Below are 18537 nucleotides of genomic sequence, written 5' to 3'. Positions count from 1 at the left end.
CGGTGACACGGTTTTTCACGGGGGTCGAGCAGAACATCGATCTGTAGTCCACCGCCTCTCTCTCTTTCTCTCTCTCTCTCTCTCTATATTCAGTCAATATCCTAAGCTTAGAGGCTGGTTAGTTATATTCTACTCAGTTACGGTGGTCTGCATTTTCCAACATCCATCGCTACAGACTGAAGACTGAGAGGAAACACATCCTGGATTTTCTTCTCGGATCTCTATGCTTTGGATCTAGGGATTTGAGGCCCCTTTGGGGTGGTGGGGGGGTTTAACCCACAATAATTAGATTTAAACAAACCCCCCCGCCTAGGACTCAAAGTCTATTTTTAAACCAAATAACTTTTCACAAAACTTCTCACATACAGATCCAAAATAGACCATCTAGACTTCATATTCGCAGCTTTGCATGCGATATTAGCACTGCCAGGGCATTTAACAGACTATCCACCATTCATTTTCACCCTTGGATCTCCAGGCGGTCTAAACACCTCTGACAAGCCGGGGAACGAGCGCTGCTCAGCGGCCACCGCGCTCCATTGTTTACGCCGCTGATATCAGATATCTCACGCCCGAACCGGATACCATCAGACCTCCCCCGGGCTGGTCTGCCTCTGATCGGTGGTCCTCCGTGTGTTTGTGTGTTTTGCATCGGATTTGGCGATCGGATTTCTCCTACACCCTGAGCCCCGTCGCGCGCCATGCCCGGCCCGGTGGCCGGTAGTAAATCTCGGGTGTATGCCGATGTCAACACTTTGAAGAGCAGGGAATATTGGGACTACGAGGCCCATGTGCCCACCTGGAGGTGAGCGTTTTAAGGCTATAAAAAGCCCAAGTGCAACATCACCTGATGTTGTGTCTCAAAACCCAGCGAGCTGCCTACCTAGGCTCGTTTCGTGTATAATTTTGTGCATGTGTCTGCTGGTTTTCTTTGCGCAGTGATTCACATTTGTAGGCTCGCTATCGATCGTGCTGGGAAAGTCATCAATCTGCGTGATCGAGCAGCCCCTGTTTGAGAGCTGATGATGAGAGGATGTCATGAACGGATTTACAGATGCAGCGTTAGAGAGAGAGGGGAGTGTGTGACTGTCCACAGCATCCACAGATTTTATGCAAATGCACCGATTCCCCCAAGTGTGCTGTGCACATCCAGTAATTACCATTCTAAACCAGTGCACTTGTACAGCATTTAGTAGCCTTAATGGTTAGATTCCTGAGGATCAGTTAATGTGCTTCTGTTTTGCACAGTGCACATATATAATAAAAGTGGTACAAGTGATGGTGAATATGCTGTCATTTTTTATTCCTTTTTGTTATTTTTTTTTCTGTAGAACAAAAGAATTTATTTTCACACAGCTCTTTTCCATACAGTGGACTGTCTGTCAAGCTCCAAAAAACACCATGAAAGCACCATAAAATTGGCAACTTTTCTGCTTGATATCAGTGTCTCAAAGCCGATCTGTAGCTGTATTGTTTGTGTTGAGTCAAAATTAAGGCTTAATTCATGCAAGATTCAATGACATTGATGCTAAATGCGATGTGCCATTTTGAATATGCAGAATGGAAAATTACAAAATGAAGTTGTTTTTGTAACTTATGTACCTTAATATGGCTAATTGTTTATTTTGTAAGGTTGCACTGGCATTGGGGAGTCATTCGGATGCCAATGTTGTTATTGATAACCAAAACTATTAAAATTAAAGTTAATTGAAATAAAGCTGAAAATAAGATAGAAATATTAGATTAAACTATATTGAAAATTAGAAATGTTGAAGTACTAAACTAAAACTAAAATTAAAAATAAATCAAGGCTAAACAGAAATATAAAAATAAATAAATTGCAAAATGACAAACTGAAAATATAAAAGCAAATTTAAAATATTACTAGGCGTTATAATTGCATATAAACAATACTAAATTAACACAGTTGAAAGCAACTGCATTTCTTTTTTCTTATAGATTGTACATTGTAATGCATATATATGCCTACTTGTATTTATTATAACTTGCTGCTTCATGTTAAGCCATTTTGATTTAGATAAAAGTGTGATTCTGCATGTACAAGGCTCTTTAAGAATAGTGGCATTTCATTACTATAGTTAAAGTGTTTCAAACAGCAGACCAATGCTTAAAATGTCGTCTTTGGCTCGGTCCCTTGGTAGAGACGTCAGTCAGCCCTCAGCTGACAGGGGAAATGATGGGCTTGGTCATTTTCGCAGATGGTTGAATGTGTTTCAGCCCCTTCATGCTCGCAGAAGCCGTGTGTTTGTGTGCTGGGCTGGAGATGTTTCTGTGCTGGTTTCTGGTGTAGATGCTCTATCTGACTGGCATGTGAATCTGTGTACCACCTGCAGTAACCAGGAGGATTACCAGCTGGTACGGAAGCTCGGGAGGGGAAAATACAGCGAGGTCTTCGAGGCAATCAACATCAACAACAATGAGAAGGTGGTGGTCAAAATCCTCAAGGTGAGAGATTGTATTCAGTGTGTAATCAATGGCCTTTGTCACCTGCCTAATTAGGGCTGCAGGGCTGAAATATTGTGGATTCTCTGAAATAAATATATAATGTAGATGTCCCTTCTCTTAATATTCTCACTAGCAATAGCAAATTCTGTTTTTGGGGTAAACGAAAGGCTGTGTTTAAACAGAGACAAGCCTTCTGAAATGCCTACTTCAACTTACCACAGTGTTTATTAAGCCATGTCATGAGGTTTTTGCTGTTGTTTAAAGGGGTAGTTCACCCAAAAATGAAAATTTTGTCATCAATTACTCACCCTCATGTCATTACAAACCTGTATGAGTTTCTTTCTTATGTTGAACATAAAAGAAGATATTTTGAAGAATGCTGGTAATCATACAGCTGATGGTCCCCATTGACGTCCATAGTATTTATGTCCCTACTATGGAAGTCAATGGGGACCAACAACTGTTTGGTTCTTCAAAATTCTTCAGAATATCTTCTTCTGAACACAAAATGATGACAAATTTAATTTTTGGGTGAACTGTTCCTTTAATGTTGACTAGGTTTTTATATTGTTACATCATTGATTTCTAAAATAGCCTGTCAAGAAAAAGAAGATCAAGAGAGAGATCAAGATCCTGGAGAACCTGCGAGGAGGAACCAACATCATTCAGCTAATGGACACAGTAAAGGACCCTGTGGTACGTTCTCCATCACTCTCCTCCTCCATTGGTGATACTTGTCCAATCAGGGTGCATAGTTTGTCCCAGGAGGACTTTGATTTTCTGATTCTGAAGATTGTGGGCGGACAGCATTTGAGACAAATTGCTTTTTCTAGCTTGCAGGTGCAAATTTGGGTTTAGGCTGGAATTAGTTGTAAGAAGTTTTTATGTCTCAAATTTGTCATTGAAATTGCATTGAGAAAAATCAGATTGGAAATGTCACAGATTTACCATACAAACATAAGCAACCGGTAATAGAGTGATTCCAAAGGATTATCTGGACACAAATGAGATCATATGAAAATTACTGCGAAGCATAGTGATGATTATTTGATCAGTAAATTAGATTTTACATCTGAATAATGAGTTGCAGCCGGTCGTGATGCTTTTGTAGTTCATATGCTCCTGTTTTCTTCCTGATTGTGATCACAATGACTGCTTGATGGTGTCTGTTAATGCTTACTATTGTTAATTGGAGGACTTTTCTGATTGTTGATCTCGTTTTCTGTCTGTTTTGCGGTTTCTCCCCAATCATTCTGCAGTCTCGAACACCTGCGCTTGTCTTTGAATGCATCAATAACACAGATTTTAAGGTATTTTCTAATTAAGGTTATCTTTCTGTCTATCTGTCTGTTTGTTGTCTGTCTATCTATCTTTTTTGTCTGTCTATCTGTCTGTCTTTCATTTGGCTGTTTATCTGTCTGTCTGTCTATACACTATGTTGCCAAAAGTATTGGGTCACCCCCTTCTAATGAACAGGTTTGACTACTTTAGTAATTTCCATGAGTACAAATCTTAATGTTTAAGCATATAATGATATTCTAGGGAATTGTGTGCTTCTAATTTTAAAGCAACAGTTTGGACAGGACCCTTTTCTATTCTAACATGACAATGCCTCTGTGTATAAGGCAAGGTTCAAAAAGAAATGATTGATTTAGTCAGTGTGGAAGAACTTGACTGGTCTGCAGAAAGCCAAATCCAAGCTGAACACCTCTGGTGTGAATTTAAATGCAGATCTTGAGCCAAAAACTCTTTACCAAACACCAATGACTTGTACATATGGGTACAGTCATTTTAGACACTTCCAAAACTGTTGCAACAGAGACGGAAATAAAATTTTTAAATACAGGAATTATGTTTCCATCTTTGTTGCCACAGTTTTGGAAGTGCCTTTTTCTGTTCTAAAGAAGGGGGTGTACCAATACTTTTGTCCATATAGTGTATGTACAAGTCATTGGGGTTTGGTAAAGAGTTTTTTCATTATATGCTTAAACATTAAGATTTGTACTCATGGAAATTACTAAAGTAGTCAAACCTGTTCATTAGAAGGTGCTGACCCAATACTTTTGGCAATATAGTGTATATCTGTCTGCCTGTCTGTTGTTTGTCTATCGATATATATATGTCTGTCTGTCTATCTTTCATTTGTCTGTTTGTCAATCTGTGTATCTTTCTGTCTATCTATATATCTGCCTGTTGTTTATCTGTCTGTCTGTCTGTCTGTATGTATGTATGTCTGTATGTCTATCCTTATGTCTGTCTGTCTATCTACCAGTCTGTCTATTTAAGGTAATGAATAATTAACTGATGGTCATTCAATATTTAATAGGAGACTATTTAAGGTGATCAGTTATTTTGCAAAAACATTTTGCTGTCTCCTGGCTAATCAGAATCCAAGCAATGGTGTAATAATTAAAATGATCTGAAATGTCTTAGTTGCATTTAAATTTAAACCCTTCAAATCTAATATCTTTTGTTTCCTTCCTGTTTAGGAGCTGTATCAAAAGCTAACAGATTACGATATACGTTTTTACATGTATGAACTACTAAAGGTAAACTCACAAGTGTGTACTTTACTGGCTTGTTTTGGAGACTTGTATGCATTGCTAAGCTTATTTTTTTTTTTTTAAACACGGGCAGGCTCTGGACTACTGCCACAGTATGGGGATCATGCACCGCGACGTCAAACCCCACAATGTTATGATCGACCACCAGTTAAGGAAGGTAATGATGGGGTTTAGTCATTTTTTTTGAGACATTGAGAATGCAAATGTTCCCTCTGTCATGTAGTTATTGGCTTTATACACCAGCAGGGGGCATCAGGGTGCTTTTGGCAAGCAAGGTGGTTTTGAGATGTTGATTTGTGTGTGTTTGATGCAGCTGAGATTGATAGACTGGGGTCTCGCTGAGTTCTATCACCCCGCACAAGAGTACAATGTCAGAGTGGCTTCACGCTATTTCAAGGGTCCAGAACTGTTGGTGGACTACCAGGTAAAATGCTCTTTATGAAATCACACAGAATAATTTCAAATTCCTTGATTTTAAGACAACACAAACACTTTCTCTTATGTAATTTACAATTCCTCAGATTTTTGTCAGGAACTTGTTCATCCGGTTACAGATCAGTTTAAGTACCCAAAAATATGTATCTGCTCCACCATCTCGATCTATTGAGGAGTTGCTCAACGTCATTGTTTATATTGAAAGTCTTTGACCTTATTGTCTTATCTTCAGATCAGAAATCTTCGTCACATGAAAGACAACAATAAAAAGCTGTCAGTAACAGTCATATTAGCATGAACAACAACAATGGTATTTAGGGCATCACTCATGCACACGTAGCATGTTTGATGTTAGACCGATGCTTAATCATTGCATGTAGTTTGTAATTTTATAATCAGACTAATATTCAGTAAAATTCACATATTGCTGTTTTCTTTTTAGGTTGTCTATGGTTATTGGGTTAAATGTGTGTTGTATTGTGTGTGTGTACAGATGTATGATTACAGTCTGGACATGTGGAGTCTCGGCTGCATGCTGGCCAGTATGATCTTTCAGAAAGAGCCTTTCTTTCATGGCCAAGACAACTACGATCAGGTAAGCAACATTAGTATCTTTCACATCAGGAATAGATTATGCATTTTTATGCAGATTATGCACATGACCGTGATTTCATTTGATTTCCTCGTTCTCCAGTTGGTGCGGATTGCAAAAGTTCTCGGGACGGATGAGTTATTTGGCTACCTGCGCAAATACCACATTGAACTGGATCCACGATTCAAAGACCTGCTTGGCCAGTGAGTACCAGCAGAGGATGTCATAGAGGCATTTCAGAAATTTCAGTGGATTTTTCAAACTATTTTTAATACACAGTAATAACAACAAGAAGACAAGAATAGAAAGCAAATTTATATAATTTGTTATATATTATATTAAATTGTATTATTATATTAAGATGCCAATTGCTTATTATAAAAGTATACTTATTATTTATTTTATTTTTCAACATTTTCAAATAATAAAGTAACTTGATGTTACTAAATAACTAAAATACACTACACTAAATCTGAAATAAAAATGATATAGATATGGTAAAAAAAAATAAAAATGACAAAATAAATAAATAAAAAAACAATTCAAATTATTTATAAAAATTCTAATAGTATATCAATGATATTAAAATGACACTCATACCAAGTACCAACTGATTTAATACCAATACTGACAATCTACTACTATACACATTTGTCCAGTTATTAAAACTCTCCTGCTGTTTCCCACAGGCAGACACGGAAGCGCTGGGAACAGTTTGTGCAGACGGAGAACCAGCATTTGGTGAGTCCAGAGGCTCTGGACCTTCTCGACAAGCTGCTACGCTACGACCATCAGCAGAGACTGACCGCCACCGAGGCCATGGAGCACCCTTATTTCTGTGAGTTAGCTTATCTCACTGCTGACAATGTACATAGACAAAACAAGCAGTCGAAAAATCCCGAAACTTACATAATTTGTGTGTCTTTAGATCCAGTGGTGAAGGAGCAGTCTCACACTAATACAGATGGCACCATAGTGTCAAGTGGAACCAACACACCCCGATGAGAGCAGGTATCAAGATTTAATTAGTGTTTTTATTTATTTATTTATTATTTATTGGTTCAGTCAATATTTAATGGTACATGTTTATTTTTACATTTAGATGACCTAAGTTTATTTTTAAAAACATTAACAATTTAATAAAGCTGACAAATGTAATCTTTAGAGTCTCTCACTTATCTATTTTCATACTGTACGTCAGTGTTATTTTTATTATTATTTATATACTATTTTAGTATTTATTCATATTTTAAATTAGCTTTTATTTTTATATTTTCAGGTTTTCATTTTGGTTTAATTTTATTATGTGCTTCTGTCATTTTTATTCATTTTTAATATTTTGACTTAGCTTTAATTTATTATTATTTCAGTTTTAGTCATTTTAATATTCAGCTGATTTTTCTGAAAATATTTTATTTACTTATTTTTTCAATTAACAAAAATGATTTTTTTGTAGTTTTGGTTAACATTAACAACACTGCTGTAGCTTTTAAAATATTCCTTGTAGTATTTTCTGTATTATTTTTTTACATAGAAATATTGATATTAACCAGATTTAAAAAAAAATCTTTGCATGTAAAAAAAATGATTAATTATGAATTACACAGAATCCACAGTTCTGGTTTTTATTTTTGTGTAGTATTTTATATTGCCTGTAATTCAAATTATATTGTCTAAAATTCTTTTTTTTGTTGTTGTTGTTGTTTTTCAGGACCCGGAAAAGGAAGGCGTTTGTTACCTCAATTTTTTATCCCTTGTGTCTGAAACCTCTTCAAGTGTACAGTGAAAGTTGGATCTAAGCAGCACCTGTTACACCTCGTCTCTCAGACACACACACACACATGCACACTCGCATACACTCACACCGACACAGACATTACAGCTTTCCTGTGTCTGTCAAGGTTGGTCTGCCCTTCTATAACAGGTCTGTTCCTCTAGCTTGAAGATTTCAAAGCTTTCCCTCCCAAGTTTTAGATGAAAGGAATATATCCTCGACTCCACCCCCAAGTACACTGGCCCCTCCCACCTTAAACTAGGCATGGAGAATGAGACCAGAATGAACCCCGCCCCCTCTCTCCTTATTGGTCTGTGTGTCCGTCTGTTCAGTATTCAGACCTTGGCGCAGCCTCCACATACTGTAGTAATAAAGTGGCATGGTGGACCTTTATTTCTTTGCTCTAGGTAGATTGATTACTATATTAATGAAAATAAATGATTTTTATTTAGATTTATGTGCCTTGTTATTGTCTGTTAATTTGCGGTTTGAAATGTGTGCCTATTTGTGGTGTTTGCAATTAGGGATGGCCTTCCCTAAAATGAAAATTGTACTCATTTACTCACCTTCATGTCGTTCCAAACCTGTATAACTACTTCTTTGCAAAACAAAAAAAGACATTTTGGAGAATGTTGGAGTCCAAACAACACTGGAGCCCATTGACTGTTGAACCACTGATGTCACATGGACTATTTTAATGATGTCTTTACTACCTTTCTGGGCCTTGAACGTGTCAGTTGCATTGCTGTCTATGCAGGGTCAGAAAGCTCTCGGATTTCATCAAAAATATCTTTATTTGTGTTCCGAAGATGAACAAATGTCTTATCGTTTTGGAATGACACGAGGGTGAGAAATCGATGAGAGAATTTTCACAATTTCCCTTAAAGGGTAGGTAACTGAACAAACCGCTAAAAATTGAAACATACTGTTGGCGAAAACAAGAAGAAATGACAAAATCTAGCAAGAATATTGTTTATATTGACCCAAAACAAAAAAACACATTCTTGTATGCGCTTAATCAGATGTATACATAACATATTGAAACTTATTAGAACGTTTTAAGAAAATGACACGAACGTCATACGCGTAAATTTGAAGTTATGTGCTAGTCAGAATGCATGAGCCACTTTGTGACTACACTTTCCATAGCAATGCACTAAAACAACGATAAATGATGCATTACAAATTTACGTTGTATTACAGTAGTGTACTAATTAGCTATATTATTATTATAAGATATCACGTTGTTCTTAAATGTCCTTAATCTATAAAATGTTTAAATATTACATTTTGAACTTCTTTTTGTTGAATTGAATATTTTAGTCAAGAGTAAATCTGTCTAAAATTACCATTGTGTTCCTTATAGGGCAGCAAAAATGAGTAAAAGCAACTAAAAATCAATTAGATATCTACTTTTAAGATGTTAATTATACAGTATTTTCAGTGAAAGTGTGACGCAAAACATGGTTTTGTTAAGTTTGTCAAACAAAATCCTCATTTTCTTCAGTTCATTGTTGACCATGGTGTGTGAGACCAGGTTTGTGTTTCATGTTGTGTGCAATATGATCTCTTCATCTCTGATGTTAAGCAATATTTTGGCTATGTGATATCTTGCCTTTTGCCAGCCAGGTTAATTAATTGGCTCTGGCTCCCACGCTCCTCTGCGTCATCATAACAGCTCTTTTGTATGCAAGAGATGTTGTTGCCCTTACAATACGGGCTACCTCATAATAAAGCTTTTTCTCTTCAGAGGGATTAAACATTTTTATAGACTCGAAACTCCCAAAAGCGAGTCCCAAAAGATTTTGCCTTTGTAAAACGCAAAAGAAAGGATTGTTCCGTTTTTACCGAGACGAGTTTTATATGGCAGTCTTTGGAGTGAGCGACTCACCACGTGAGGCAGCGGCCTAATAGTGCTTTGGGAGGCGTCTCAATAGCGGCCCTTTGTGACACCCAAGGGCTCAAGTGTCCACTGCTGGCTCACGGGATGACGCGATTTCTCCAAGACCTCCTTGATCTTTGCAGTCCACATTGGTCCGGCCTACCTCCACAGGTCACTGTTTACCTGTGTTTAGTTCTTTTTTTAACCCTCTTCTCAATTTCATTGTTAAACAGAGAGACTCATCATTATTCATGTCCAGGCCTTGTGTGGTTACTTCTGCCCTCAGTGGCCCTGACCTTGACCAACAGCTCCTCATGCGTGACTCCGACATGAGTATTTCAGAGTGAATCTCATATCAGATTGAGGCCTAAGAGAATGTATGTCAAGCACAAACCTCACAGGGCTTGAAATACATATGCTTATATATAAAAATGATGAATATTTCAAGCCCAAAACCTGCAGAGCCATTTTGGGCACCTACTTGTCTGTCTTGACAGAATACTTGCCGCTTTGGCTGACCAAAGTCAAATGAAAATGAGGTTTAGAGACATTACCGGTCACATCATGACCTTTAACATTTGATGAAGTGACTTCAGTAATGACCTTATGTAGCTTCTGCCGCACCCAATGGTCATACTTGGAGGTGAAAGGAACCCTGGGTCAATTTGGCTAACTTAAACCACATCCAGCAATTACACTGATGAATGGGAGTATGGTTGGGTAAACAAACTCCAAAAGGTCACTTAAAGGGATAGCTCACCCAAAAATGAAAATTCTGTCATTAATTACTCACCCTCAAGGCTTTCCAAACCCATAAGAGCTTTGTACATCTTTGGAACACCAGTTAAGATATTTTTGATTAAATCTGAGAGATTTCTGACCCTCCATAGACAGCAACATTACTACTATGTTCAAGGCCAAAGAAGGTAGTAGGCACATCGTTACAATAGTCCATTTGACATCAGTGGTTTTATCTTAATTTGTGTTCTGAAGGTGAACAAAGGTCTTATGAGTTTGAAACGACATGAAGGTGAGTAATTAATGACAGAATTAAAATTTTTAGATGAACTATCCCTTTGGAATGACATGAGAGTGAACTTTTGGGGTGAACTATCCCTTTAAAGGTAATAAGAGAAGCCATTTTGAGAAAATAAGGGACTGTTGGTGCCAACAAACATGGAAGAGATTCCCATTTCATTGTGGTGTCAGGATGGAATTGGAAAGAACTGAAAAATGCCAGAAACCTTGTCTGACAGAAGCTGTCCAAACATACTTTGTCATGTGACAACATTCTTACAATATGACTCATTGATAGTATATCTAGCTTGAGCAAACAGAAGGATTGATTACCCAGAATGATTGAGAAACACAATCATCTGACCGATGATTCATCTCCAAGCCTCTTTCCTAGAGTATCAAATACTAAGGTTATTAAGCTGACAATTGCACTAAAATATTGTTTCTGGAATTTTGTTGACTGGTCTATCATTAGTCTCATGAAACCAGACTTGTGATTATTGACATATTTTGTGGTTTGCTTGAAAGATTATTCTGGCTAGGTACCATCTGCTTAGATAGGAAGGCATCATCTAACCGACATGCAAGTTGTGCAAACAACCACAGTTTTTTTTTTTTTTGAAGCAGGGAAATCTGAAATCACAGATGTCATAATAACAGACAGGCATGCGGTTGAGAAAACAGAATGCTAGCTTAATTAGCATTAGCAAAGCAAGTCTCCCTAAAATAAGAAAAGATTATTTGAAATTGTATGAGTTGATACAAATTAGCCACCAATTCGCAACAATGTAAAAGTGTTACGTATTAAAACAAAATCTGAATATTTGTCTTAAAGTTTTTCTTTTGTGCATCAGATGTCAAAGAACAGACTGTGCACGTGCTGTTTTTGACTGAAGCTTCTGTGCCACTGACATTTTCATGTTTGTCATATTGAATTTACTTGACTGTTTTTAAACTGTGTTTATTTATAGCATCAGTTAATTTGCCTCAGACTACAGGCCAACAGCTAATGTAAGAGTGAGACCGAGCGTGAATGCAAGATAAACTTCCTGCTCAAGAGGACACCTGATCCCTTGCTTCCTGTCCTGCAACCTGACTCCTCAGCAGCTCACGTTCAGAAAACATCTTCGCTATGAAATTTTCAGCACTACTTGGTTGTACCGCGATCTGTGATGTCCGGTCAGCGGTGATGATGAGAAGCCCACCTGCCCTTTGTCAGTGGAAAGCCATAAGCAGCAAAACCATGAGGTGAGCTTAACCACTTAAAGGAACAGTTCACCCAAAAATAACATTTCTGTCATTATTTATTCACTTTCACGTCATTCTAAACCTGGATGACTTAATTTCCTGTGGAATAAAACAGGAACTGTTTTGAAGAATCTACATGCGACATTCTTTCATACTGTATAATGAAAGTGGATGGTGACCAAGGGATTTCAAGCTACTAAAGTACCATAGATTCTTCATAATAGTGGTCCATGTGATTCAAGCGCGTCCGAAGCCATATGATAGCTTTGTGTGGGAAATTTAAGTGGTTTTTCTCTGACCGCTGTGGTCACCATTCACTTTCAGTGTATGAAAAAAAAAAAGCTTTGGCTTTTTGCTATTAATTTCATCTTTCTGTTTCACATAAGAAAAAAAGTCATGCTTTACCCTTTACTTTTAATTTCAGATATTGTTTCGTTTGTCTCATTTGAACACTTCATAACAATTCCAGAATATTTTATATGGTGAAGTGGTAACACATGGATTTATGATGTTGTTTTTAAAAGACTATGCAAATATCATCAAAGATTTAAACATTCTACTGTACAGCTGGTTCTCCCAAAAGAGGTAATACAGTCCATATTTACTATATAAACTGCAATTCTGGGATTTCCCCTTTGTTCGGCTATTTTTGTTTGTTTTACAGTAAATCATGGTATGCACATGACTTGATAATACATAAAACATTTCAAAATAATTTTTTTAAGCCGAAAACTTCTGAGCATATAACTAAACTTGTGGAAGTAATCTATAGCTGAGTTTGTGCTGAATCACGTGAACTCCACTCAACTTTTGAAATCATAGGTGTTTTATTATTGAAAGCTTATTCAAATGCATATAAATTGGAAATCAGTAAATTGACAATGTTGTCACACAGTTTTAGTTTCAACACGGTAATACACACCGGTAGCTAAGTTTCCATCACACCTCTTTGAGAGAGAGAGGGAACCTTGCGCCCCCCTTCCCACACAGAAACAAACAAACAAACAAACAGATGAATAAATAAACAAACAAATAGCTGTGTCGTATTTCCCACCTGATGAGGACTTTCCACTGGTTTAATTACAGATAGAAGCACACAAAACTGTTTGACCCCACTGGAATTTCATAGATTTCACAATTCAAGTCCAAACGTCCAAGAAAAAAAAGAATCATGTAAAAAAAAAAAAAAAAAACCTCCTGTGTCATTATGAAATGTAAGATATGTAGAGTTCCAGCACTCAGGGCATCTAAAGAGCTGCTTCTTTCCAATTAAAACCAGATTTGTTGCATGTTAAATCCTCCCAACAATCCAACAAGATTGTAGAACGATGTCTTGGTCCCTCACTTTACGTCTTCTGTGTAGAGTGAGGTCTGGCTCCATTGCCCAGTTTGTAAACTCCCACAAGGCTGAATTTGTTGGGAGGTTTTGGAGACGCTGGACGCTTAACTCACTCTTTTTATATTGTTACTACGTCTACGACGAAAACAGGCAGGTAAGCAACGCTTTTCCGATTTAATCATTGGTGAGCTGGGAGGAGAGGTCTGTTTTCTGTAAATCAGAAACACAGAAAGTAAAAATAACATATACAGTTAATTCATTTATTTCAACTTATTTTACTGACGAATCAAAAAATAGACAAAGTAACTGACAAATTATGTGTGTATAGCGAATTAAGTTCAAATTAATTATTAAATAATATATACTTAATAATTAATAGCTCACTTTAACTTAATAATTAATTTATTAAGTAGGCCTATAGTACAGAGACCCGCACATAACATGGAGGGGGATAAAAGTAAATCGTGGGCACAAAATAATTCATTCTACATCCTGTCTGCATTCTCATAAACCAATGTAGATGCCTCTCACTTAAAATGATTCCATGCAACGCTGCTAGGCTTTTGAGAATGTCTTCCAACTCAAAATAAAACCCAATTAAAGTGTCTCTGCCCATAACATAACATAACATAACATAACATAACATAACATAACATAACATAACATAACATAACATAACATAACATAACATAACATAACATAACTTAACATGACAGCAGCATCATGTTTATGAGATTGCGAACAGGAAGTAGAACGAATTATTATTTTGTGCGCACTATTTACTTAAAACGAGGGAATGTATTATTATATCGAATGCACAATTTACTTAAAATGAGGGAATGAATTAGTAAATTGTTTGCACGATTTAGTAAACCGTGTGCGCAAAATTGTGCGCATTGTGGGGCTCCATTTATATATTTCGCTCTGGAATTAGTCAGTGTTCAAGAGCAAATGAATCAGTTGAGTAAATGTTTCAATGACTCATTCATAAAGACATGTATATGATAAAATATTAAGTGTTATAGTAGAGTGTTTTATTGTTCACCCACAAATCACAAAATTAAAATTATGTAATCATCCATTTTCTTTCTTGCAAAAAAGGGATATATTTATATTTATTCACATTTATATTTAATAATATTTAGCAAGATTGTTGGCAGTGCTTTTGTACAATCTGGATTAGCCATAGTCACCATTTACATTAACTGTATGAAAAAGCAGCCTGGAAATTCTGCTAAACAATTAATTTTCATGGGTTGAGAACTACAGGAAGATAATAGATGAAGATAGAATTTAGATTTTTGGGTGAACAACCCCTTTTATTATGAGTATTTGGGAATGTAAGCCTCACCTGGCGGCTGTAGCTGCTGCTGCTGCTGCTTCTTTATTGCGCAGCTGCCGCATTATACGCAACATGCGACAAATCTGACGCAGTGTCATCTTTGGAGCGTGGCAGGCCAGACGTGGGCGAGGGGCCCCTCTGGGCCCTCTGTAACTGAAAAGGGACATGTAATCGCCACCAGGCCCCCTCCCAAAGAGCTGAACACTGCTGCTGCCATAGCAGGACGCACACTGAAAGAAAAACAAGAAGAATAGTTTTGGATATGTTTTATATCAATTAACCAACCAACTGATAACAAATTAATCAATTAATCAACCAGATGATAACAAATCTTTCACCAAGCTACTGGTTTCAAACCAAGAACACGATTAATTAACTACATCCTAAGAAACCAAAGCCTTCACACACACACACACATACACACACAAACTCTATACAACAAGCTTGAAGACACACAGATTCTTTTACTTGACACCTGATCGGCCCAGAGCACAGACATGATACATCCACACCAATAGCGCTGACAGAACATGACCCAGTCTAGAACAAAGAAAGCTCAAACTAACTGAACTGAGAATAAGATTCATCATGTTAACTGATCCAAGGCATGTCTTTTATTTCACTGGTATCACCACCAGAGACACTATTGTATTCAATAGTGATCAATTTTTAAACTCTCAGCCTCTTCATGAAAAAAGACAAAAATGCATCTAAAATCAAAATCCGTCTTCCAAATATCACCAAAATGATTTCAGGTGTGCAGCACAAAATTATGTTTCTTCTGTTTGGACCATCTGTTATTGAACTCCATGGTTCAACAACCATGTGTGAATTCATCTTAAGTTCTTAAAAATTAATAATCAACTCATCTACAATCCAAAAAAAAAGCACTCTTAATCTTCAAATACTCACTGGTACAACTGTTGCCATGGTAACCAAGTCAGTTCAGGCGTCCCAGGGATGCTGCAGAATTATGCGTACAATTTTGCCTGCCTTGACCGAGCATTCATCTCTTATACCTGTTGTCTTCCCAGGTGCCACATGATGTGACCAATCACAGGGGAACTGGCGGTCCAGTTCCGCCCTCTGACATCACCAAGTGATGTCACTCCGCCGCTGCTTTAAACTGGACACAACAATGGGCAGAGGGTGTCTCGCGTTTCAGGGCCTCGACAGCAGTGACATGCAGTTAATTATCACGCTACCTTTTGTCTCTGGTGGGTAAATTTAGAGTCTAGTAGGAGGGAACAAAGGAACATTCTAAGAACAACGCGTGCTATGAATTGGTCGACGTGCTCATGGGAGAGAAGCTTTGTGTCACCTACAAACATAAATTAAAGCAGCTCATGCTCTACTGATAATGACGCTGCTATACCATGACAACGGGTCATGGGTGATGTGTATGTTTATTAGTGTTTGGCTCATGGATATTTGAATTAAGGGGAATTTGATAAAAACATGAAAAGGATGATCAAGGTTAATGAATGAATGGCATTCATCATTGGGGCACAGGTAAATTTATGTATAGTAGTATCTTTCATAAATGCAGTTCAAAGTGCTTAATGTGTATGAAAACTTAAAAAAAAAACAACAACAACAACAATATTAATAATAATAATGATCAAAACAACAATAGTTAATTAATTAATCAATTAATTAAAAAAAACTTTAATTTTAGATATTGGAAAAGCAAATATAAATTGAATACAGTGGCATAAGGAAGGCCTACTTTGTGATACTTTGTATGGTGATAAATAAACTAGGATTTGGATCACATTTTGACAGATGGTTAAAGAAAGCAAATAAATGGAAAAATTAAATAAATGTAAGAAAAAAATAAATATGATAAATATAAAATAAGATAAAATAATAATGGATAATATAATAAGGAATACACTGGCATATATTATTAAAAAACTAAAACAAGGATCTTCAGCTTTTTAAAAATGTGACTATTTTGAGCTTGTCTAATTCTAATGAAATTTTTGTAATTTTTTTTTTTTTTTACAGATTTTGGAACATAATGGCCTATAGTGTAATTCTTTACATTGTATGGTGCAAACAAACAAACAATGATTTGGGTCACATATTAGTATTAGTGCATTTAATACTTTAAAAACCAGTAAAAACCTTAAAATCAATCCTATGCTTATACGCCAACCATTTTAAATGAACTAAAACAATATGTAAGGCAGACTCTCTTGGATCCATGAATCAATTTCTTAGCATCCACCAGTGATCAGAAGCATGGATTTTGTATGAAACAGTATTAGTAAGACTTAAAACTCAGTTCATTATCTAAAATAACACCATCACGAACCCACACCACATCTGTGCTGGCATACGTTAGCAGGCACATTTTGACAGCCACAGCTTTTTTGCCTTATTCAACTGTCAGTTGTCTCGTGAAAACCAAACATCGCCTTCAAAAACCTCAAGACAGGCCATACCAGCTCTGCAAGACGAAGCAGGTCACACAAAAACCAGAAGCAAGTTTCAAGTAATCAAACAAAAGTACTGCATCTGTAATCTTCAAAACATGTGAGTGAAAAGTATTGTTGAATTATATTGGAGAAATGATCAGGATAGTATTTTCAACCATATACCGAAAAAAAGCATTATTGGAATAGCATTATAGGTGTCATTTTATATTTTGATGTTACTTTTGAACATTATTTGATCATGTGATATGATGCAGAACTCTCTGAACTCTCCACCTCTCTTTATCTTCTTCCCTAGCTGTAAATTTGTATGATTCCGTGTCATTAAATATGGATCTGCAATAAATCTCTTAGTAACCAAATTTCAGCAGCCACTAAATGTCCCTCCTGTTTCTTTGCTCCTCCCTTTATTAAGTCACCCTTCACCATAGTCTACAGTGCATAGATAGACTATCACCACTGATATCGCCCTGCCTTACTCAGAATGTCAATACTTGTGTAATATAAGAACTTCTGATTCCAAATATTAGCCTATTATACTTGTATGTATAAATCGAGTAACTTTAGTACTGTTTAAGCTTGCTTTACATACAATATTAAAGATTTTCTAGCAATTTACAATGTCTTTTTTGTTAAATCATGGATTTTTGTTCAACTTGATTGTGAAACCTGTTTATTTACTTAGCAATACTGCCACCCTGAGACGGAACTGTGACGCCCTGCAATAAAACCTAAACTGGCACTCAACACTGGAAAATTGAAACGGGCATTGAAAGTATAGTGGGAAATTCCTTTAATAATATTATTTTCATTTAATATTATTTTTATATTATTATATTGTGCTCTTATTGATGGTAAAATTAGGTTATAAAATATTTTAGAGTAGATTTCAGAACTGTGTGACTAAACCGACTTTCATTAATCAATCACTGTTTTATATTTATGTTAGTAGCCTACTAATTTCTGTCTGTTTGTTCAACTAATGTGTGCGCAGGTGATGTAACCGCCTTGGAAAGAGACTCGTGGACGTTGCGCGCGCGGGTGAAATAAATCTCAAAATAAACAATCATATATATAAAATAATTAAATCTCATTCCACATCACATGTAGCCTATATAAACTACAGCAAATTAGAAATCTAATTATAAAACTGTCCTGCTATTTAAAAACATCTAGTATGGGAAACGAGTAGCGCTTTTGTTTTAGTCAAAGGCGGGTTATCTCTGTCTCAGGTTAAATTAAAACCTAAAAAATCTCACTGATCGAGTCACGTCTCACAGCGCCATTGACAGCCTATTTGAGTCTCGCCCTGTGTGCAAACACAACTACAGGGTTATAACACCAACGACGCCCGCAAGGAGGAAGTACACTGAGCAAGTATCGATAGTTTACGTGAAGAGTTAGCTTTTGGTATTAGTGTATTTAAAAAAAAAAAAA

The 18537-nt window shown here is 36.5% G+C and overlaps 1 protein-coding gene and 1 long non-coding RNA gene across 2 annotated transcripts; one reads left to right on the top strand and one right to left on the bottom strand.

The window, feature by feature from the left end:
- Positions 1 to 664: 664 nt before the first annotated feature.
- csnk2a2b (casein kinase 2, alpha prime polypeptide b) lies at positions 665 to 8284 on the top strand. The gene is made up of 12 exons (XM_058766432.1): positions 665 to 805; positions 2355 to 2466; positions 3061 to 3162; positions 3726 to 3776; positions 4956 to 5015; positions 5104 to 5187; positions 5344 to 5454; positions 5959 to 6060; positions 6160 to 6260; positions 6747 to 6895; positions 6986 to 7068; positions 7769 to 8284. Exons 1-11 carry the CDS (start codon positions 702 to 704, stop codon positions 7060 to 7062), a joined length of 1053 nt encoding a protein of 350 aa, XP_058622415.1. The 5' UTR covers positions 665 to 701; the 3' UTR covers positions 7063 to 7068; positions 7769 to 8284.
- Positions 8285 to 12808: 4524 nt separating this feature from the next.
- Positions 12809 to 18487, bottom strand: LOC131534916 (uncharacterized). The gene is made up of 3 exons (XR_009269470.1): positions 15572 to 18487; positions 14669 to 14889; positions 12809 to 13527 (listed from the first exon to the last, which is right to left on the bottom strand). It is a non-coding gene; the product is annotated as an uncharacterized LOC131534916 (long non-coding RNA).
- Positions 18488 to 18537: the final 50 nt, after the last annotated feature.

The sequence above is a fragment of the Onychostoma macrolepis genome, chromosome 25 (genome assembly GCF_012432095.1).
Source record: "Onychostoma macrolepis isolate SWU-2019 chromosome 25, ASM1243209v1, whole genome shotgun sequence".
Lineage (NCBI taxonomy): Eukaryota > Metazoa > Chordata > Actinopteri > Cypriniformes > Cyprinidae > Onychostoma > Onychostoma macrolepis.
This window is presented reverse-complemented; position numbering and strand designations above follow the sequence as displayed.